Source organism: Chelonoidis abingdonii, chromosome 7 (assembly GCF_003597395.2).
Source record: "Chelonoidis abingdonii isolate Lonesome George chromosome 7, CheloAbing_2.0, whole genome shotgun sequence".
Lineage (NCBI taxonomy): Eukaryota > Metazoa > Chordata > Testudines > Testudinidae > Chelonoidis > Chelonoidis abingdonii.
This window is the reverse complement of record NC_133775.1, coordinates 108,519,246-108,542,147: the sequence shown is the minus strand read 5'-3', so window position 1 is coordinate 108,542,147 and position 22,902 is coordinate 108,519,246. Positions and strand designations below refer to the sequence as shown.

Here is a 22,902-nt window from a genome sequence, read left to right as displayed (position 1 = left end):
GCACATGACTATGAGGAGAGGCTGAGGGAACTGGGATTGTTTAGTCTGCAGAAGAGAATAATGAGGGGGGATTTGATAGCTGCTTTCAACTACCTGAAAGGGGGTTCCAAAGAGGATGGATCTAGACTGTTCTCAGTGGTAGCAGATGACAGAACAAGGAGTAAATGGTCTCAAGTTGCAGTGGGGGAGGTTTAGGTTGGATATTAAGAAAAACTTTTTCACTAGGAGGGTGGTGAAGCACTGGAATGGGTTCCCTAGGGAGGCGGTGGAATCTCCTTCCTTAGAGGGTTTTAAGGTCAGGCTTGACAAAGCCCTGGCTGGGATGATTTAGGTGGGGATTGGTCCTGCTTTGAGCAGGGTGTTGGACTAGATGACCTCCTGTGGTCCCTTCCAACTCTGATATTCTATGATTCTATGATCACGGAGGGGTACGCCATATTTGGAGGATGGGGGACTATATGCTGGGAAGCAGGGTCTCTGAAAAATATTTGGGGATGGTGGTGGAACATGAGCTCCCGGTGTGACTCTGCGGCCAAAAAAGCTAATGTGATCCTGGGATGCATAAACAGGGGAATCTCGGGTAGGAGTAGAGAGGTTATTTTACCTCTATATTTGACACTGGTGTGACCACTGCTGGAATCCTGTGTCCAGTTCTGGTGTCCACAATTCAAGAAGGATGTTGATAAATTGGAGAAGGTTCAGAGAAGAGCCACAACAATGATCAAATGATTAGAAAACCCGCCTTATGGTGATAGACTCAAGGAGCTCAATCTATTTAGCTTAACAAAGGGGGAACACTAAGGAGTGTCTTGATTACATAGGGAACACATATTTAATAAAGCGCTCTTCTGTCTAGCAGGGAAAGGAATAACACGATGCAATGGCTGGAAGCTGGAGCTAGACAAGTTCAGACAGGAAATAAGGCATAAATGTTAGTAGTAAGAATAATTAACCATTGGAGCAATTTACCCAGGATCAAGGTGGATTCTCCATCACTGACCATTTTTAAATCACGTCTGGATGTTTTTCTGAAAGCTCTGCTCTAGCCATTATCGTGGGGCAGTTCTGTGGCTTGTGCTCTACAGGAGGTCAGACTAGACGATCACAATGGTCCCTTCTGGCCTTGGAATCTAGGAAGCTATGAACCTTTCTCAGTGGCAGTGCTTTTCCCAGCCTGCTACCCTCCAGTCTCTTTCCAAACCTCATTCTCCACTGCCTTCAGCGTCTCCTTTCCCAGGTTCCCAAACCCAGCTCTGTATCCACCTCTGCTTCTCACGTCCATAAGTAGCTGCAGGATTGGGGACGTTGGTAGGACAAAGAAAGGAGCAGACCATTTTATACCATTGTATATACCCATGCATCCCAGCTTTATTGTAGTCTTGTTATTTCTCAAGCTATAAGGCAAATTCTAACTATTCGGTGTTAGGATGAGACCTTCGCTGGGGGATAAATTACCCCACATCTCCCAATAGTGGGATTTTCCCCCTTCTTCTGGAGCATCTGGTGCTGACCATGGTCAGGGATGGAATACTGGACTAGATGGACCAGGGGTCTGATCCTGTCTGACAATTTATAGAGTCACAGATTTTAAAGCCAGAAAAGACCATTCATGCCTCCTGCATAACACAGGTGATTGAATTTCACCCTGTAATTCCTGCATCAAGGCAAATAAGTCCTGGCTGAGCTTTAGCATGTTCTTGAGAAAGACTTCCAATTTTGACTTAAAAACTTCAAGCAAAGTCCCTTGGTAAATGGTTCCAATGTTTAATTACCCAATTCCTATATTCCTTTACATTCATTGTTCAGTGATAATACACTGTGAAACGTCTCAAATCCACTCAAGTGTCCTTGGGACACTTCTTTGTATTTAATCAAACATCTTTACTGAAGTTTTTGAGGGCGAGCAAGCCCATGTTAGCGAAAGCATGAACTCTGAAATGGCCTGATTAAGACAGAAAATACCAAGATGTGTCATTGTATGTGCCACTTGCTGGGAGTTTACCAACAACTGAAAATGTTGCCGTGATGAGCTGGTTACTTACGACAAACTGAGCAGCTGGAAAGATGAAAGCAGCCTCCAAAAAAGGTTCAGGGCCCCATTGTGTCTGGCATTGTTCACGCTTGTAATGCAAAGACAGTCCCTGCCCCAGACACCTTACAGGCTGTATATAGGAAAAGAGGCAGCAGGAAGGAAGAACGAATGGATGAGGAGAGCTCATGGTAATAGTGAGACTATTAAGATTAGAGTAACAAGCAGTGGACACAGCCCATCAGTAATCTAGCTGTTGTCAAGTGTTTGGCAGGCATCATGGCATAGATGGATTTAAAGGAGGAGGAGGTAGTGGCCTTCTGGGTTTAATTAAGAAGGATTAAATTAAGCTCTTGCCTGTCACCAGAGACTCAGTGTCCAAGTGCTAATTTAAATGTTCCCTATGCATAATAAAGCACAACAATGAGGTATCCTCAGAGAGAAAAGTAAAATCAGACAGTCCCGTTCCTGATTGCCATTGCAGCCGGCCACACATCTGCACAAGAACAAAAGAATTTGCAGCGCTGTCTGTTTGTAAGGCAGCAGCAGGGTCTCGTGGAGGGGATGCTACACTGGGTGTCGGGAGCTCTGGACTCTAACCCCACCTCTGCCACCGACCTGCTGGGTGACCTTAGCACAGCATGTCCCTGCTCTGTGCCACTCTTTCTCCTCCCACTCTGTCTGTCTTGCCTGTTTAGATTATAAATTCTGTGGGGCAGGGACCATCTCTCACTGTATGTCTGTAGCATGATGCATCCCCGATCTTGGATGGGGGGTGGTGTCTAGGTCAGGGGCAGGCAAACTATGGCCCAGGAGCCTCATCCGGCCCTTCAGACATTTTAATCTGGCCCTTGAGCTCCTTCTGGGGAGGGGGGTCCAGGGGTTGCCCCGCTCCAAGCATTCCGTGGCACCGCACGGCTCCCAGAAGCAGCAGCATGTCCCCTCTGCAGCTCCTACGTGTAGGGGCAGCCAGGGGGCTCTGCACACTGCTGCTGCCCCAAGCACCGCCCCTGCAGGCCAGCAACCACGGCCAATGAGAGCTGCAGTGGCGGTGCCTGCGGATGGGGCAGTGCGCAGAGTTGCCTGGCCGCGCCTCCGCTTAGGAGCTAGAGAGGGGACATGCTGCTGCTTCCAAGAGCTGCTTGAGGTAAGCGCCACTTGGAGCCTGCCCCCTCCAGTACTCCAACCCCCTGCCCCAGCCCTGATCCCCCTTCCACACCCTGAACTCATTTCTGGCCCCACCCCAGAGCCCGCAGCCTCAGCCAGAGCCCTCACCCCTCCCACACCCCAACCCCCAATTTTGTGAGCATTCATGGCCCGCCATACAATTTCCATACCCAGATGTGGCCCTCAGTCCAAAAGGTTTGCCCACCCCTGTCCTAGGTGCTACTAGAACACGCATAATAATAGCAATAATAAGAAGCTGAAAAGTCTTCAGGAGGGATACTCAAGGGACCCATCCTTGCATCCAGGGGAGAAATTCTTGCTTGATGAGATTTAGGGGTTAGGACTGATGCTTCTCTTCTGCTGAACTGTCTTTGTTTTAGTATTGTAGATTCATACATAGCTCTGAAAAGCCAGGAACACCTCCTTTTTAACCACTTTATTTGAGGGAGGGGTTTTTCTTTCTTCCCCTTTATGGTACTGTACTCTGGGGAACTTGCCTATGGCTGTTCTGAAGATGAAACAAAGGGCTGTAATCCATGCAATATTTTCTTCTAATCTGTGGAATTTTACATGCAAACACCAAGCCATAAGGAGAGACTATACATTTGAGAGAAAATTAGGCAGTGACCATGACGCAAAGCAAAATTTCCCTCCTTGTCTTTTCAATGGAAGGTTTTTGAACAGTAATGCTGAGGCTGGAATGGTGAATTCATCTGGTGCTGTCTTAGGCCAGTTAATGCCACTGTAGTCTAACGACCAAATCAAACTGAGGAGAGGTTGTCTTTTTCCAAGAATATGGCGGTGGGGTCACTAGGTCAGTGATCAAAAAGCCAACGTTGAGCATTAACCAGCAGCAGCCATCTGTGCCTCCTGGGCAGGGTCTCTTACATTCCACGTTCAAAAGAGACGATTGAGCAGTGTAAAAACGGTTGGAGCTCTATTTGTGGTTCACTGAGGTGCTTCCTGTGTTGTCATGCCTGAGAGATCATCCTTGCAACAGAAATGCAATCAGCTGAAAGCACAACTGCACACACACCCGGGGTAGATTACATCACCCGTGAATATGGGGCTTTTGCGCTTCATTAATATGCACACAAGGTGGATCTTTATCTTTCAGACGGGAAATATATCCTGCCATATCTGTCGCAGACTCAAGTGCCAGGGAGCAAGAAATAATCACTTACAACTATCTTTTTTGGTATTTATCATGCAATGATTCTCTTCCCCACACTCACACGCAGACCAGAGAGGCAACTTTACCAAATGGCATCACACCTACAAACCTCACAGTTGATTCAATAACTTTTGAGTGGCAGCCAAACATTAGCATTACAGGATCCAACCCAAGCTATTAAGAGGTTTTTTTTTTCCCATTTAATTGCACCTTTCATCCCAAAGGATCCTCAAAGCAATTTATATCTCCATCACCGATTTCTCAAATTCTCCAGCAAGCACCTCCATGCTTTCTCCTATGCTGCCCCTTACGCATGGGAGCAAATCCTCACAAAATTCCACTAAATCACCACATTGTCCTCCTTAAAACCCTCCTCTGCCATGATATCTACAAAAAACCCCAACCCTCTGAACAATGGATAAGCAGCTGGTGTGCTGTGACGGCTGCTTCTCATGCTGATCAGTAGGAGCTCACTATAACTTTGTGCTCTCCATGTCTAACTGCTTTATAAACCTGCTGTCTCTCATCCACTAATATTGCAAGCTCTTTGGGGCAGGGACTGTCTCTTTGTTATAATGATGTTGAATGCCTAACACAAAGGAACCAGGGCCTATAGACTCTATAGCTGTGGTCCCCAACCTTTTTCATCTGGCAGGCACCAGATGATGAGCCACTGGGGGCCGTGGCAGCAGACAAGCAGCAATGTCAATAGGCGTCATCGCCGAAATACCCCGACAAGCAGCAGCATCCAAAGGTGTCGCCGCTGAAATGCTGCCGATTTTCAGCAGTGACGCCTCTGGATGATACTGCTCGTTGGCAGCATTTCAGCCGATGCTCATCCGCCGGCCAGTACTCAGGCACACTTAGATGCCCCAGTGGGTGCCATGGTGCCCGCGGGCACCACATTGGGGACCCCTGCTCTATAGTGTAGATTTTATGTAAATCTATTCACATAAACACAGCACAGCTCAAATGCAGCCAGCAAGTGCTATCCAGCACTTTGCACAACAATGGCCAAGGATGACAGGGAAAAGCTTTTCAAAGGATGCCAAACTTTAGGAATTTCAAGGCATCTCTCATCAAAAAACTCTGCATGGAACTGGATAGATCTTCTTCCGAACGATAAAGGGGTGACTCAACCCACGTGGTATTTGAACTTGGGATTCAAGTGTAGGTCCTCTATTTTATGCCTAAAGCTTAAAACAGGCTTGAAGTATTTGCCATGAAATGTCTTTAGGCCACAGAGTCTCTTTTAGCTACATTCCTGGCTATGACCTACAGACAAGTCTTGATTCTTCAGATTAGTATAACTTTTGGAGGAATGAAGAAGGACCCCTCACTCAAGCTCGGGACAGGATTCCAAATAGCTCGTGCACTATATCCACAAGCAGCCTACCAGCCAGCAACAGTGAACCAGCAATTTGCTTACCCAGAAGCTGCAGTGGAGGAGAGACAGGGAGGAAGTGAGTTATGTTGTTTGATCTAGTCAGCTTGCCCAGATCCAGCAGATGAGACTCGTGCTGGTGCCAAAACAGCTGTAAGGGTAGGGGATAGGGAAACAAACAGCAAGGGCTACTCCAGACAGAGCATTGCACCTTTAGTCATGCTGCCTGTAATACCATGGAGACCAGGCTGCAGTGTCATGGGGAAACATGTAAAGAGAGGGGTGGCAAAGTGGGCCATATAGGAGAGAGAGCACAGCTGCGGGGAAGAAAGATGAACTCGTGGTTAAGGCATTTGTCTGATACTTAAAAGACCTGCGTTTGATTCCCAGCAATGCTGAAGGCTCCCTGCATAAGGCACTTAATTTCTCTGTACCTCCGTTTGCTAGCTGTAAAATGGGGATAATGCTTCCCTCCTCTACAAGGGCTTTAGAAGAATAGCTCATCAATGTTTGTGAAGTGCTCAGATACTCTGGTGCTGGTACGGAGATACTCATCTGACCAAAAAATGTATGCAGAAGGCACAAAAGTAAGTCAGTCAAGGGCTATTTTGGGAAGAAGAGATGTTCCTAGTATGGGTGAGCACATAAGAGTAGGCTATGTCAACACTACAGCCTATGTCGGCATAATTTATGTCGCTCGGGGTGTGAATAAACCACCCCCCTGAGCGACATAAGTTACACAGACTTAAGCACTCATGCACACAGCACTGTGTCAGTGGGAGAGCTTCTCCCGTGGACAGAGCTTCTGCCGTTCAGAGAGGTGGTTTTATTATGCCGACAGGAGAGCTCTCTCCCACCAGCATTGAGTGTCTTCACCAGATGCCCTACGGGGCGCAGCTGCATCGGTACAGCTGCAGCGCTGTAGGTGTAGACATGGCCTTAGTCTAAGAATAATCTTGATTGCCAGTAGATGGCAAGAAATAGGTGGAGTATAAATTAAATGTCACACGTAGACAAAGAAATGTCACTGTTTATTAGTCAATCATTTAAAAAGTAACTTCCTCTTTTTCTTGGATATATGCAAGTTGATAAATTATTAATTATGACTGTTATTATTATTTATTATAATATTCCGCCTCGGGCTCCTTAGTGGTCATGTTTGTTGCACAGACCCTGGTCTGAGAACGAAAGGCACCACCTGTTTACATAAACTTTGCTAACAAAAATCAACTGTACACACCAGGGCTAAATTCTTTTCACTGAGGAATTACTCTGGATTTAAATTGGTATAGCAGACAGCAGAATTTGGCCCCAGGAATCTGTCAAGGTGACTAACATCTGGCAATCCTCATAATCTATAACATGAGCATGGGGGTGGCGGATGGGGGTTAGTTTCCCATGTAGAGCAGGAAGGCTTGGGTGGTTTAGTGACCTGACATAATTAAGTGAGATACTTGTGATCCAAAAAACACAGCTACAAATCCCCATGCTGAAAGCAACGGATGGCTAGGTGGGCCAAGCTATGCAATATCCTCTTCCTTGCCAAAGTATAAATGTTCATCTCTAGACACCACCGCCTGCCTCCAAACCACAGCAAAAATACAGAAGCAAGCACAAAGATTTCAGTTTGCCTCTCACTGTTCATTCCTGATCCCTTCAGAAATTTCCTGGAAAAGCCATTCATTTCTTTTCACTCGGGACCTGACTGGCACCAGAGTGGGAGTTAACTTGTTTCCCCTTATTTCCAGCCCACTCAAACATCATGGCTTTGGAAAGTTCGACTCAGACGTTACCGGGTGCATAACTTGTTTTGAAAATGCCTCATGGCTGAAAAGTGATCGTGAGTTTAAACGATGGGAGAGGGGAGGAAAGGTCTGCAAACTCTGGCTGGTTTAGTGATGAACCAAAAATATAGTCTGCAAAACCACATATTTCACAAAGTTCATGTCCATAATTTGCACCCTCAACTCAAACTGCAACCTCTTCTGCCTGCTCTCTTTCAGCAGAGCCAGGGGAACACTATGGCCAGGGCAATACTTTTTATGATGTTCCATTGATTGCTTGTGCGTTCACCTCTGCTAGTCACTGTGCATCTCATCCGATTTCCCCTTGAGCATCCCCATTATTCGCATACACCCAAATCACAGGGTCCCTGCAGCATCTGGCTGCTCAAATTCTCTAATTAAAAGCTGCCATTATTACAAATCCACGAGCAACTGGGGTGTGTGTGCTGTGGTTTGAGTCAGGAGGCGTTTGCTCCCCCAGATTGCAGCATTTCCTTCCAACCACTAATTCTGGCTCATCACATTTTCCGTGCAGAGTGAAAACGGGGGAAAATTAGGCTTTTTTGCCTGCCTAGTGTGTGCACTAGAATAAACAGGGAGGCGCTGAATATTGCAGGTACCCGAAGCATTCTGGGATACATCATCTTGCAATAGCTGCTGCACGGCTAATCTGGGCCCTGTCCCTCTGCCCCCAGGGAACGGCAGCACCTGCCTCTTGTGCTTTGCATGGGGGGACCCAAATACCCCCCGACGGTGGCATGAAAAATAAACCCAACCCCGCGCAGCCCAGGGGCCGCCAGCCGGGCATCCCCAGCAGAGCCCAAGGCAGGGCTCGCCGCCGGCTGCAGGGAGGTCTCGGGGGCAGGGGGCTGCAGCCCCGCTCCTGCCCGGAGCCCCGCAAGCGGGCAGCCTGCCCCGGGCTGGCCGATCGGGTCTATAGCCTGTCTGCTGTACGTCTGTCATATGTAAAAGGTCTTGGAAAAAATTTTTAAAGGGAAAGTTGGTTAAGACATGAGGTGCAAATGGTATAATTGGTGAAATATGCACATGGATTATACTAAATGTAGATCGTTGCCAAACCAACCTGATCTCCCTTTTTGAGAAGGTGACATGATTTATTAACAAAGAAATGCGGTGATCTAATTTACTCGATGTCAGAAGGCATTTCTGACACGGTTCCACATGGGGGAACTGGGTAGTTAAATTAGGAAAAGATGGGGACGATAGTGAAGTTGTGAAGGTGGATAGGAACTGGTTGAAAGGGGAGACCTCCAGCGGGTTGCTGAAGGGTGAACTGTCAGTGCTGGAAGGAGGTTACTAGCGAGTCCCTCAAGGATCGGTTTGGGACGACTCTTATTTAACCCTTTTATTACTGACCTTGGCGCAGAAGACGGGATTGTGCTAATTAAAGTTTGGATTGACTGAGCTGGGGTTGTTGCTAACACGGGAAGGCACCGGGATACTATTCAGAAGTCTTGGACCACCTTGTAAAATGGTAGTAATAGTATAGGATGAAATATATAGTGAAAAGTGCAAGGTCCTGCACTTAGGGATTAATTAATAAGAATTTTTAATATACAGTTGGACGCGTCAGTTGAAGCAACAGAGGAGGAGAAGGACCTCGCGTATTGGTGATAGCAGGATGTCTATGAGCCACCAATGCGATATGGCCTTAAAAAGCAAATGCGGTTTTAGGGTGCATCAGGCGACGGTTATTTCCAGCGAAGGAGAAGGAGGTGTTAGTACCGTTATATACGGCGCTGGTGAGACCCCACCTGGAATTATTGTGCTGCATTTCTGGTCTCCATGTTTAAGAAGGTGAATTCAACTGAACGGTTCAGAGACGGGCTACTAGGATGATCCGAGGAATGGAAAACCTCCCTTATGAAAGGAGACTCAAAGAGCTTGGCTTGTTTAGCCTGGCCAAGAAGAGCTCAGGGATATGCTTGCTCCTATATAAATCTAATCAGGGGGATTAACGTTAGGGAGGGAGAGGAATTATTTAACTTATACTAATGTAGGCACAAGGACGAATGAGGTACAAACTGGATATTAGAAGTTTAGACTTGTGAATTAGACGAGAGTTTCTAACATTAGGGGAGTGACGTTCTGAACGGCCTTCCGAGGGAAGTGTGGGGCAACAAACTTATCTGGCCTTTAAGACTAAGCTTGTAAAAGTTATGGAGGGGCTATGATATGATGGGATAGGTTAATTTGGCAATTAATCTGGATTATCAGCAGATAAATTGCTTAATGGTCTATGAGGGATGTTGGATGGGATTGGGATCTGAGTTATGCAGAGAAATTCTTTCCTGGATGCTGGCTGGTGAGTCTTGCCACATGCTCAGGGTTTAGCTGATCGCCATATTGGGCGTCGGGAAGGAATTTTCCTCCAGGGGCGATTGGGCAGGGGCCCTGGAGGTTTTTCGCCTTCCTCTGCAAGCGTGGGGCAATGGGTCACTTTTGCGGTGGATTCTCTGCAGCTTCGAGGTCTTCAAACCACAATTTTTAGGACTCAATAACTCAGTCATGGGTTAGGGTTGTTATAAAAGTGGAATGGGTAGGGGTCTGTTGGCCTGCTTTGTGCGAGGTATCAGACTAGATATGATCATATTGTTCCCTTCTGACCTACGAGTCTATGAGTCTATGAGACCTGTAATCATACAAGAAGATCTGGACACGACCTTGTAAACTGAAGTAAATAGAAAATAGGATGAAATTTAATAGTGCAAAGTGCAAGGTAATTAATTTAAAGACTAACACAAGAATTTTTGCTATTAAGTTGGAGACATATCAGTTGGAAGTGACAGAGAGGAGAACACATCCGATGTATTGATTGATTTCAAGAAGACTATTGAGCTGCAATGTAATGCAGCTGTGAAAAAGGCTAACCTAGTCCTAGGATGGATCGAGGAGAGATATTTCCAGTAAAAACAAGGAAGTGTGAGTACCCATTATGCAAGATACTGGGGAGACCTCACTCTGGAATGCTCTGTGCAGTTCTGCTCTCTTGGTGTGTTAAGAAAGATGAATTCAAACTGGAACAGGGTGCAGAGACAGGAGTACTGGAGTACTGTGTCCAGTTTTGGGCCCACACTACAAGAAGGATATGGAAAAATTGGAGGGAGTCAGTTGGAGTGCAACAAAAATGATTAGGGGCTGGAGCACAGGACTTATGAGGAGAGGCTGAGGGAACTGGAGCTATGTTTAGTCTGCAGAAGAGAAGAGATGAGGGGGATTTATGTGATAGGATATTTGATAGCTGCTTTCAGCTACCTGAAGGGGTTCCAAAGAGGATGGATCTCGACTGTTCTCAGTGGTGGCAGATGACAGAACAAGGAATAATGGTCTCAAGTTGCAGTGGGGGAGGTTTAGGTTGGATATTAGGGAAAACTTTTTCACTAGGAGGGTAGTGAAGCACTGGAATGGTTTCCCTAGGGAGGTGGTGGAATCTCCTTCCTTAGACGTTTTTAAGGTCAGGCCTGACAACGCCCTGGCTGGGATGATTTAGGTGGGGATTGGTCCTGCCTTGAGCAGGGGTTTGGACTAGATGACCTGAGGTCCCTTCCAGCTCTGATATTCTATGATTCTATGAAGGGCTACTAGGATGATCCGAGGAATGGAAAACTTATGAGAGCAGACTCAAATAGCTCTGCTTGTTTAGCCTAACCAAAAGAAGGCTGAGGGGAGATGATTGCTCTCTATAAATACATCAGAGGGATAAGTACCAGGGAAGGAAAGGAGATATTTAAGTTAAGTGCCGATGTGGACACAAGAACAAATGGATATAAACTAGCCATCAACAAGTCTAGGCTTGAAATTAGGCGAAGGGTTCTAACCACAAGAGGAGTGAAGTTCTGGAACAGCCTCCCAAGGGAGCATTGGGGGCAAAAACCTAACTGGCTTAAAGACTGAGCTTGACAAGTTTATGGAGGGGATGGAATGCTGGACAGCCTACAATGGCATGTAGCCCATCTGTGGCTGCTAGCAGCAAATATCCCCAATGGCCAGTGATGGGACGTGAGATGGGGGGGCTCTGAGTTACTACAGAGAATTCCCTGGCTGGTGGGTGTTTCCCACATGCTCAGGGTCTAACTGATCACCATATTGGGGGCTGGAAAGGAATTTTCCCCCACATCAGACTGACAGAGACCCTGAGGGGGGTTCGCCTTTCTCTGCAGCATGAGGCACGTTTGCAAGTTTGAACTAGTGTAAATGGTGGATTCTCTGGAACGTGAAGCCTTTAAATGAAGATTTGAAGACTTCAGTAATTCAGCCAGAGGTTAGGGGTCTATTGCAGGGGTGGGTAGGTGAAGTTCTGTGGCCTGCAATGTGCAGGAGGTCACTCTAGATGAACATGATAGTCCCTTCTGGCCTTAGGGTCTGGCTACACTTGAAACTTCAAAGCACTGCCACAGGAGTGCTGCTGTGGCAGCGCTTTGAAGTGTGAGTGGAGTCGCAGCGCCAGCGCTGGGAGAGAGCTCTCCCAGCGCTGCACCTACTTCACCTCCTCATGGGGATTAGCTTGCAGCGCTGGGAGCCGCGCTCCCAGCACTGCGGCACTGTTTACACTGACGCTTTACAGCGCTGTATCTTGCAGCGCTCAGGAGGGCGTTTTTTTCACACCCCTGAGCGAGAAAGTTGCAGCGCTGTAAAGCGCCAGTGTAGCCAAGGCCTTAGAGTTTATGAATCTACACTGCGCACTAAACTTGGGTCTGTGGGACCTGGGCTTGTGGACTCAGTTTTGACAAGCCTACTCTTGAGCACCCACGCTGCATTGTAAACCTGGGTTTACAGTTCCTGCCCCCAGTCTCCCTGCAGCGCTCACACATCCACACCACACTATGTAGAACTTCGGACTCAGGTCTGAAACTTGACCTGTGTCCACTCTGCAAAGTGACAGCGTTTGGACCCGAGTTGCTCCAGGACTCGGCCTCTGACCCACCCTACAAACAGGGTCCTAGCATCCAGGTTCTGAGGGCTTGCTAACCCGTGCCAGGCTGATTTGTGTTCATGGAACAAGGGCTTGGGCTCAAACCCAAGTCAGAGTCTGGGCTTAGTGAGCAGTGTAGACATACCTGTAGTGTTACTGTGATGTAAAGAACTACAGCAACAATTCAAAATAACTGGGGACACAGTGGCTGAAATATCTAAGAAAGAAGGTACCCAGTTTTTTTAACAAGGCGCTAGTTAAAAAGGAAAAGGTCTTTAGTTGTATGTATTTGTATTGCAGTAGTGCCCTGGAGCTCTTGTAATGGACCAGGACCCCCTTGTGCTGCTTACGAGACACAGAACAAAAAAAGACTGATTTGTTTCAGAGGATAAGCACCAGGGATGCCCTGGTTATACGTGCTTCCTATTCCAACTATTGACACTTCACTAGTTATATGTGCCCCATCATTATCCTTTTCATGCAGCGCTGATAGGAAAATCTCACTGAAAAATGGAAAAAATTGACAGTGAAAATTCGTGTGGATTTCCCCCCATGTATCGACCCACTCTAACAATAATCACAGTGCTACTTTATTTCTTATTTGTATTTCCACAGTGCCTTGTAGCCCGAATCATGAATCAGGACCCCACTGTGCTAGGTGATGTACAGAAACAGAACAAAAAGACTGTCCCTGTCCCAAGGGGTTTATAATCTAAGTATAAGACAAAAAACAGCCAATGGATGCAGACAGGGAAAGGGGGACTTCAAGGAAACAATAGAACAATAATGTGCAGCATGATAAACAGCCTTCTCTGCACACCAGCAATTTAGCCATTGTAACATTATGGTGATTTCATGACCACGTTTTTATTTATTGCTTTTAACGTCTTAATTCACTGAGGAATAGACTATTTTCCTTCTGGGGATCTCTTTGCACAATGGGAAGAATCCAAGGGATGAGCAGGCCACATACCTGTGTGTATGTACCATGGGTGTACAGGTGTGATGAGAGACAGTGACAGTGAGAGAAAGATCATGACGCTGTGGTGAAATGAAGAGACTATGAGTATGTCCACACAGCCAAAGCTGTGCACAGTCTAGCCTACCCAAGCTAGCTTGAATCCAGATGGCATGTGGCTAATAATTGTAGTGAAGTCAGCACAGTGTGGGCTTCAGAACTGGCTAGCAAGCAGAGTACATAGCCAGGGCCTGGTCCAGGTTTGTACTACCTGTGCTGAGAAAGTTCAGGGTAGACTTGATCACAGACAGTGGTGCTGGAACATTTTTAGTATTGGAGTGCTGAAAGCCAGCCCTCTCACCCCTGCTGTGCTCCCCACCCCGAGATGGGGCCGGGAACAGGGCCGTATCTCTGGGAAGTGGGACCTGGACAGGGGTAAGGGAGCCGAAGCTGGGACCACAGCTGATGGGCAGGCATGGGGCCGGGAGCAGAGTTGCAGAACCCCCCGGACCTCTAGTTCCCATGCCTATGATCACAGATCCCACTGGCAGAACAGAAATGTAATAACAGAGGGCTCTTCAATCTAGCAGAAGTGTAACAAAGTCCAATGACTAGAAGTTGAAGCTAGACAATTTAGTGCAAGAAATAAGGTGCAAGTTTTTAACAGTGGGTATTTATCTACTAGAACAATTCTCCAAGGGTGGTTGTGGATTCTCCCTCATTGGAAATGTTTAAATGAAACATGGATGTTTTTCTAAAAGATCTGCTCTAGTTCCATCACAGCCAGTGGACTTGAAACAACAATAAATTAAGGAAGTTTTGTGGCCTGTGTTATACAGGAGTACAGACTAGATGATCACAGTGGTCTGCTCTGGGCTTAAAATCTATGAATCTCTGATCTTCAGAGTTTTAAAAAAGGTAAAGCTCAATAAAGTGTCCTTTAAAAAAACCTCTTTGGGTAAGGAGCTGATTTGAGGCTGATTCTTCACCTGAAGGTTGATCACCCCATTTGAACTTTGGCTACGGAAAAGCTAATCCGGAGATGATAAAAATCTTTCAAAGACAATGACATGAAGTCAAGCATCCATTATGTTTGGGAATCCACTTGTGACTTGGTAGTTTGCAATGCTGGTTGGCTACTCATTTCTAGGGCCAGGTCTACACTGCGACTTTAAATCGGTTTAATGGCCGATATACCGATTTAACGCTGTACCCGTTCACACGACGTCATCATTAATATCGAGTTAAACGGCTCCTTAAAATGATTTAGAACTCCTCCCAGACGAGAGGAGTAGCGGTAAATTCGAAAGTGATAACTCGGAATTAGGGTTCGGTGTGGACGGAAATTGACATTATTGGCGTCCTAGAGGTATGCCCACAGTGCCACCTGACGTCTGCGTCGAATCCGAACTTGGAAGCGGGAGTGCCGGTAAACAGGAAAAGCCCCGAGACTTTAGAATGACATTCTGGGCTTTCACGTGTCCAGCTCTGATAGCAGCGGGTGGCGATGCAGTTCACAATGCCAAAGTAGCTCTCTGCATTGAACCTTAGGGAGATACTAGATCTGATCGCTGTATGTGAGAAAATCTGTTTTAATCAGAGCTCCGTTAAAGAACAGGAAATGCCCAAGCGTGTTGAAAATAAACTCCAGGAACATCGCGGTGCGTGACACCGTAAGGGAAGCCACGAGACTCAAACGGATGCTCATGGAGGGAGGGAGGGGGGGGTAATGAGGATTACAGCTACCATCTCCACAGCAGTCTCTGAAAACTATTTTGCATTCTTGGCTGAGCGGCCCAATGTTGTAGCGTAATAAACGAGGTGTCTTGCGTGGTACACAGAACAGCTCGTCAGTCTCTTCCCACCCCAGCAACGTGAAAGAGAAGTAAAATAAATATCCTTGAGTATGTAATGTCACCCTCTGTGTACTGAATGCTGCTGGCAGAGAGTACGCGAGGTGTTTGACAACGGTCAGGATACTGTTTGTGATCTCAGGGTCATGATTGCTGTGCTATGGCGTTGCTCATGCACTCGGGAAAAAGGCGCCAAAGGATTGTCTACTGCCTTCACAAGGGAGGGGTGAGGCTGTACCAGACCACCCCGGGCAATGTTTTCTGCCCATCAGGCACTGTGCTCTCAACCGGAAGTGGGACTATGGGATAGCTGAGAGAACTGCTACCCACAGTGCACCGCTCCTGAAATCGATGGTAGCTTTGGACCATGACGCAAACACAATCGATTTCGTGATCCCACTGTGGACGCGCTAAACCGATTTTATTAGATCTGTTTTGTAATATCGGTTTAAGCTAATTCGAAATAATCGTGCAGTGTAGACGTACCCTAGGAGCTGTCAGATAAACAGATAAACAGAGAGGGCAGAAATCAAAGAAACTGGATTTCATCACATACAGAGTCAGTGCCACAGACTCACAAAGTTGCTCCACCTCATGTAATGCCACAGAGAATCCCGTAGATGTGGTCTGACTTTCAGAGAATGTGTGATTGTCTCCCGAGAGCTAATGAGCAGCTAAAGCAGTGAGGCAGAAGCCTGGGTGATCAAAAGGGGAGCTTATGGTACTAAGGGGACCAAATGAAGCCAGCTCACAGCTTTCCCAGTCTTCCTAAAACTGTTTGAGTGAAATAGGCAAACAAAAGGCAATTGTGTCTCTTACCTGTGATGAAAAACAGGCAGAAGTGGATGTGCACACTGACTATCCATCTGCCATCAGGCTCCTCAGGCAGATGTTGCAGAGGTGCAGTGGAAATGGTTTTCGTTCTCAGCATGTTATAAATGTGTTGGCTATAACCACTCCACAGAAGGGTGCCTGTATCTCATGGGAGTGGCCGTGAGTGCAGTCCAGTTACAGGCCTGCCAGTATTCTCACCTCTTCTTTGCTGGGAGTTTCTATAACTGGACCATATAAAGTTGCCCCAGACTAAAATTGCTCAGACAAGGAGCCAGCCTAGGAAAGGATTGTATAAATAGTATGCACTTACTGACATCTGGCAGTTTCCCTCTGAGGATCTCAAAGCACTGTATAAATATGAGTAAGCAAACACCCTCTTTGAGGCATATAAATAGTATTGCCCCCATTTTAAAGATAAGGAAGCTAAGGCACAGAATGGCTGAGGCTAAAATATTTAGAACTGGATGTCTAAAGATAGGCACCTAAACACTTAAGTAGGTAGCCTGATTTCCAGCAGTGTTGAGCACTCCCTACCCCTGCCAAAGTCCCACCTCCCCACACTGGGAACCTGAGGGCTCTGTCAGCTCACTGGGTTACACCTGGAGGGTGTGGAGAATCAGTTGGTTATCTGCGGGGTCACAAAGAGCTGTGCCCAGCGGGAGGGATCCAGCAGAGAGGCAGGACACCTCAGGGGAGAGGCTCCAGGGAAGGGAACTCTGATAGAAGGCCAGGAAGGCAGCTACAGGGTGGAGTGAGCACCTCTTTGAACCTGAATAAAAGTGCAGGAACTGACCTTTAGGGAGAAAACCCTGGGAGCTGATGCTCACTACAGGAGCTGAAGGGTGTCTGCAGAACCTGGAAAGGGTCTCTGGAAAAAGGCAGGGCAAGACAGGAAGAAGTCTGGAGGCTGAGTGAGAAGACCTTGGCTGCTCACTATTGGGTCCCCAGAGTGGACTCTAGACTAGAGTTGGGGGTCTGGGTTCCCCTACTAGCTACTGAGGAAGGTGGAGTGAAACCTGATTCAAGGGGTTAATACTATTGAAAACCCTGGAACAAGGGGTGTAAGGACCTCTGGGCCTAGAGTTAGAGGCAGGAGACTTGGGGTAGGATCATTGGATCTTTGACCATGGCCTGAATGTGATCTTCCTGGCGGGCCAAGTCACAAGAGGAGCGGACCATGGGGCCAAAGCAGCTGCCAGCAGGGGGCACCAGAGCAGGCTAGCCTGCCTCACCAGGCCCAGCCACAAGGGGGCGAGTCACTCTTCTACAGCCCCCATCTGAGCACAGAATTTGGCCTTTAAGATCTTGTACAAAAGTTTGTCTTTAAAGCAGTATTTTTTGGCAGTGGTAAGAGTCAGAGACAGTCCCCACTGTTTCTGGGTGGGGCACCAGTGTGAAAAATAAAAACCACAGCTGTTATATCACGACTTTATTAACTGTAAAAAAAATATACTCTGTACACAAAAAATTCCTATGCAAGAAGATCTGAACATTACATTTAACAGTATTATTTAGTGCAATCAATTATAACTAATAAATATTTCCTTTACCTCATCACGGAATAAATACTGTCTTAAAAGCATTACCCAGTGGGGCAATATTGCAGTTACAAGCACATTAGCACCCTGCTCAGTACTTGTGGGGGGATAATAAAAGGAGCCTGACTTTTCGGTAGCGGCAGCTCTGGTCTCATCTCCACGGGCCACCCCCCTGCCAGCCAGGAGAGGGGATCGATCCCGAGGGAGCTGGAGTGCAGGGCTCATGGGGGGCCGCTGTGCCTAGTCGCCCGCAGTGCCAAAGTTCATGGCGGCTGTCAGCGTGGCGGAGAGTTTGTTGGTGATTTTCTCTGCTCTTTTCTGCTGCTTCTTCCGCTGCCTGCTAGCTGCCCGCAGCCCCTGCCCTTGATGCAGGGGGTCTAGGGCTGAGATCTCCTCCAGGCTGGAGGCTCTGGGAACAGGTTTCTCCACGGCAGCGGCTGCTTTGTTCTTAGCCTTCAGTTCCACCGTCACGGTGCAGAGCTCCAGATCTCTGTCTTCGTCCATGGCTGTTTCTTCCTCTCCCGCTGTCTCCTCTTCTTCCATCTCTGCCCCTGCCCTGCTGGTGAGGCCGGCAGGGGCGAGGCCGATGCCTTCAGGAACAGACGGGAGGTCAGCCAAAGCCTCCTGGTTGCCTTTCTCCAGAGTGTGCAAGGCACTTACCTTTGCACATCCTGCACAAGGGTCTAACACAATTACAGTCCTTGTGCTTGGGAAAGAACCCCTTCGGTGCCCCATTGTGGGTAAAGGATGGGGGAGGGGAAGAGGCAAAATCATGGCCAAGTCCCCTCCACATCATTCACAAATGCTGCAGTCCCATGTGGCCTGGGCTGCTCACAATTCCCCTCTGAGATCCCCAGGGTGCAGTTCCACATGGCACCTTGTTCAGGGCAGTGACTATAGGCCAGATTTGGTGCCACAAGAACATGGCAGTGGGTGAACTGAAACTACTGGGGAGGAACAAAGAGAAATTAGATGGAACTCGAGCCAGCGCAGAATTCTATTTGTGGCTGGTCATACCCCAGGTTTTGATTCAGACTATCAAACAGACAGAGGCAGTAGTGGAGTATGGATCTGGGGCCAAACATCCCCACCTTTTGGTGGTGTTTGGATCCAAGGTGCTGGGTCGGACTCGTCTCTGGTTTGTATGTGAGGATGACCTGCCTGCGAAAATGTTTCATGATGAAGTTTCACATGCATATAGCTAAGAAATTAATGCAGAACAAAATCAAATGTGGGAGATGAATAAGCTAGGAGCAGTGCCTAGCATAGACCTGTAGACCTGGAAGAGATTCCAGGACCTAGTGGCTAACAAAGAACTGAACAGAGTAACATTAAAAATAGAGATATATACACATTATATACTGCTCCTTCAAGACTCTTCCTGTTATTCCTAATGCTTAGGAAAAAGTCTCAGATCTTATTTAGTAACCCTGGGGATTAACAAAGCTTGCACTCTGGTTTTGAGATAGGTTACATAAAAAAGAATGCCCCTGGGTTTTCCTAGAATATTAGTTAAGTTAAAATATGCTGGGTACATGGTACATAGCTTCTTCTAATACTACTGCACAGTGACCAACACAATATGAAATACTTGGTCCATCCAATTCATGTAGGAGCTTGGATTATAAAATACAGGCCAGCGTTTTCCACACGACTAGGCGGTGGCTACATATACTGTATGGGACAGAGTCTGGTCTCAATTACACCTGTGTAAATCCACTGATTTTAAAAGTGTCCAGAAGGCTCAATAATTTTGTCACAGAAGAGGTAAAGAAGTCTTTTTCTGGGGGTGGATCCATCGGTTTTCTGAGTGAGGAGGAGGGTAGGTCTCACTTTATTATCACATGTGCACTGAGCACTTGTACTCCTCTGCAGCGTTTCATCTCTCTGCGTGTGCCTCCCTGCCTCCTCCACAGAACCTTGTCACCCAGCTGAGAACATGCCTGTTGAATTCCCACCCAGCGCTTTCTCTTTTGCTGTCCACCTCTCTTCAGAAAACACACCAGGTCCTGTGTAGTTCTAGAAAGGAGCCTTTCACCTTGGATGACGAGACCCTGAGCTTCTGCCCCATGCCTGCCCCAGACGTGATCTGCCCAGTACATTGCCAGGTTGTCCCTTGGTGTTCAAGCTGAAAGAGATCTTTGGAGGCCAATTTTTTCTTCATATGTAGAAGTCTTGATGAGAATTTTGGCACACACATTTTTCAGCCATCCCCAAATGCACCAGAAAGTCTGCATGTGTGGTTTTATTTGTATTTTTCCCCCACTAACAATATAACGTTTGAAAGACCTTTCAGTTTCTTTCACAGTTTTCTCAGGTACTATGTTCCTATTACTTGGACACTCGCTTCTACTTTACACTCTCCAGAATCCCACACCCCTTACTCCAGACCAGCAGAGCGAATCATGCTAAGAGACGACACTGTCTTAACCCTTCAGCGTACAGGATGCAATGGCAAAGCCCAGCCAGAACACTCGTCAGATCTGTGTGTCCTGGTACCCAGTTAATCCATCCATCCCTTCCTGCTCCAGACCAGCTGTGACACTGAATGGTTCTTACAGAGAGAAGGTGGATGAGGTAATATCTTACATAGATCTCTCCTTGTCAGTGAAGAAACACATTTCTCAGGGCAGGCTAACCTTTCCTTTCATTTGGGTGCTTCCAGGGTTAAAATCACAATGCCAGATACCTAAGCTCTGAGGCCACACACCGATCCTTATTATCCTCATGAGAAATTGGTGTGTTGGGTCGACTGGCTCTGGGATCTTAGCTAAATCACTGGGCTGGTTTGTGAGAGCCTTAAACCAAACGGCTGTCTCCATCTTCTTAACATGGAGCTCTTGAAAAGGATTGGCTTGGCTGGAAGTTCAGGCATCTACCCCAACCTGGCTAGTACCATTATCTCTGGTAGGAGGGATTTTGTTAATGCTTTGTGTAGGGAAAACTCTGTACTCTGCCCACTCCAGCTTCTTGGTTGGCTTCACTCAGTGAGCCGGTGTCCTGATTAAAGATCAAGTTCAGAGATCTCACTCAGCTGATAGAGCAGGGTGGAGAAGGGAGGTCGGTCTTCTTTCCTCTGAGGGAGAAAGAAAAGAACAGCATTAAACTCCAACTTCAAAAGGGTTACAGGGTACAAGAGAGAACCTTGTAATGGGCCAGAGGCTGAATGGTAACACAGGTAGAATCAATTCTTAAAGGGGAAAAATAAAAGTGAAAATGTGACTGAAATTGTCATAGGAAGCAAATGTGACCTCATGTGTTCAGGGCTTTTCTCCCTCTGATTTATGTTTCCTTTCTGTCAGCAGAGAAGTTGGCCCAATAATGGCTGACTTGCTTATGAATCACTGGCTTTGACTTCTGCCCTCTAAAGCGGGACCCGCAGGGTGTGTTCTAAACTGGAGTTAGCTAGCATGAGTTAAAAGCCTAGCGAAGACAAGGCAGCTTGCAGTTGTCACATGTGTTAGTAAGCCAAGTTAAAGACCATAGTGGAGCCTAAGGTTTACCGTGACCTGCTAACTTGTGTGAAAACTACACACTGCTTTGTCCTGAGGATTTTGCCTCATGTTAGCTAACTCAGGTTAAGAATACACCGTTTTTCCTAGTGAAGAGAAGGGGGAAGGGATCATAATATCTTGCCTGCATATGCTACAGTACTAACCGCTTTCCAGCAGCTGCTCATGAGCTCATAGATGGCCTTGGAGGCCAGCTTGGGTTTATAGAGCCGAAGTCCTGCGTTGATTTCTTCCACCACCTCTGCATTGGTCCGGTTTTCGTAAGGGATTTTGCCTTCGCTGAAGACCTCCCACATCAACACTCCTGAAACAAACAAAAAAGAAAATGGTAGTAAAGGAGCAACAGTGACCTGCCTAAAACATCCCTCCCCAACAGCTGGTTTGAAGGGTCCTCGGCACCCCAATCAGCTCCCCAAAGCCCACCATTTTTATCTGCTTTAAATCCCCATCCCTGAAGAGCCCAGGCTGTGGCCACCATTCTTCCAGCTGAGGAGCACAAGATCGGACTCCCCTCCAGATCACACCCACATCTCTCTCTCTCATCAGCCCGAAAAGTCATTGAGACACAAGCCTTTCCTCATCCCTCCCCGGCACAGGAACCAAGCATGCTCTGTCTACAGGAATTGAGTGAAGAAGAGCAAGGCTGAACTGCTCTCCTTTGAGAGATTACTGTATCTGTTCCCTTCCATATGCTAGCAGATTATGGTGACAGGAAGGGGGCGGGGAGACTATCTAGTGTTTAAAGCAGCTTAAAGAAATGGAAGTTAGGATTGTAAAGTACTATGAGATGAGATCTACTGACAGAGCTAGGTATTATTATTGCGGTTCTGCTCCCAGCTCACTCTTTGACTTATCACGTGACCTTAGGCAAGTCTCTTAGGGCCAGATTTGTAATGTTATTTAGGTGCCTGACTCCCATTGAGAGCTGTAGGGGTTAAGCACCTAAATACATTTAACAATCTGACCCTTAGTCTTTCTGCAACTCAGTGTCTGCATCTGTAGCCATGTGCTGGAAGGTGAGACTCCAGGACTGCCTTCCCCACTTGATCAGATGGAGCCTGGGCTTATTCACTTTTAAGGAACACTACAGCATTCACCTGCTCTCCCAGGCTTTGGAGATGAAGGTGAGTTAGCCAAAGGTGCACATAGGGTTGACAGAGGAAGTGGAGGTATATATTCATCCTGAGAGGTGGAAGGGTAACAGAGAGCTCACTCTTCATTGCTAGGTTAGTTTGTATGATGTTTTTGCCTTTAATGAACTGCATCTAGGACAGGCACATCTACGGCGGCCATGACTGCGGTACCAGATGCCTCACAAGCATGATTTAGTTTGTATTTTGACAAATGAACAGGAGCAAAACTATGAAATAAAATTTGAATAAGCCAAATTAGCCACCCAAGCCTCAGCTATAGGAACTGCTCACCAGAAGAGATGGCAAGTTGTCATGAACTGTGATGAATGCATGTGAAATTGCAATGGAATTTCTAAGGGATTATGGTGCATATTTTACCTCATGAATACCAAAGGAATTCACTGGGACAGAATATCAGAGGGAGTCAGCAGAAAGGATGGCAGGAAATGTCTGGTTGCATCTCTCTTGGAAAAAGAAACAAAGATACACAAAGGCATAGGAGGAGTGGGGTGGAAGAGAGACAAGCATAGGAAAATGACTACAAAATATGTTGCAGTCATGTAGGGAGACTTTATAAATACAATGAACAAACGTTATTTTGAT

At 47.0% G+C, this 22,902-nt stretch overlaps 1 protein-coding gene across 1 annotated transcript in view; it reads right to left on the bottom strand.

Moving 5' to 3' along the window:
- Positions 1-19,892: 19,892 nt before the first annotated feature.
- ITK (IL2 inducible T cell kinase) overlaps positions 19,893-22,902 on the bottom strand; it is a 41,679-nt gene continuing 38,669 nt past the window's right edge. The window contains exons 16-17 of the mRNA XM_032800491.2: positions 21,313-21,470; positions 19,893-20,730 (exon numbers count right to left, since the gene is read on the bottom strand). Of these exons, the coding sequence (XP_032656382.1) occupies positions 20,659-20,730; positions 21,313-21,470 (230 nt within the window). The 3' untranslated portion in view covers positions 19,893-20,658. The remainder of the gene's footprint in view (positions 20,731-21,312; positions 21,471-22,902) is intronic.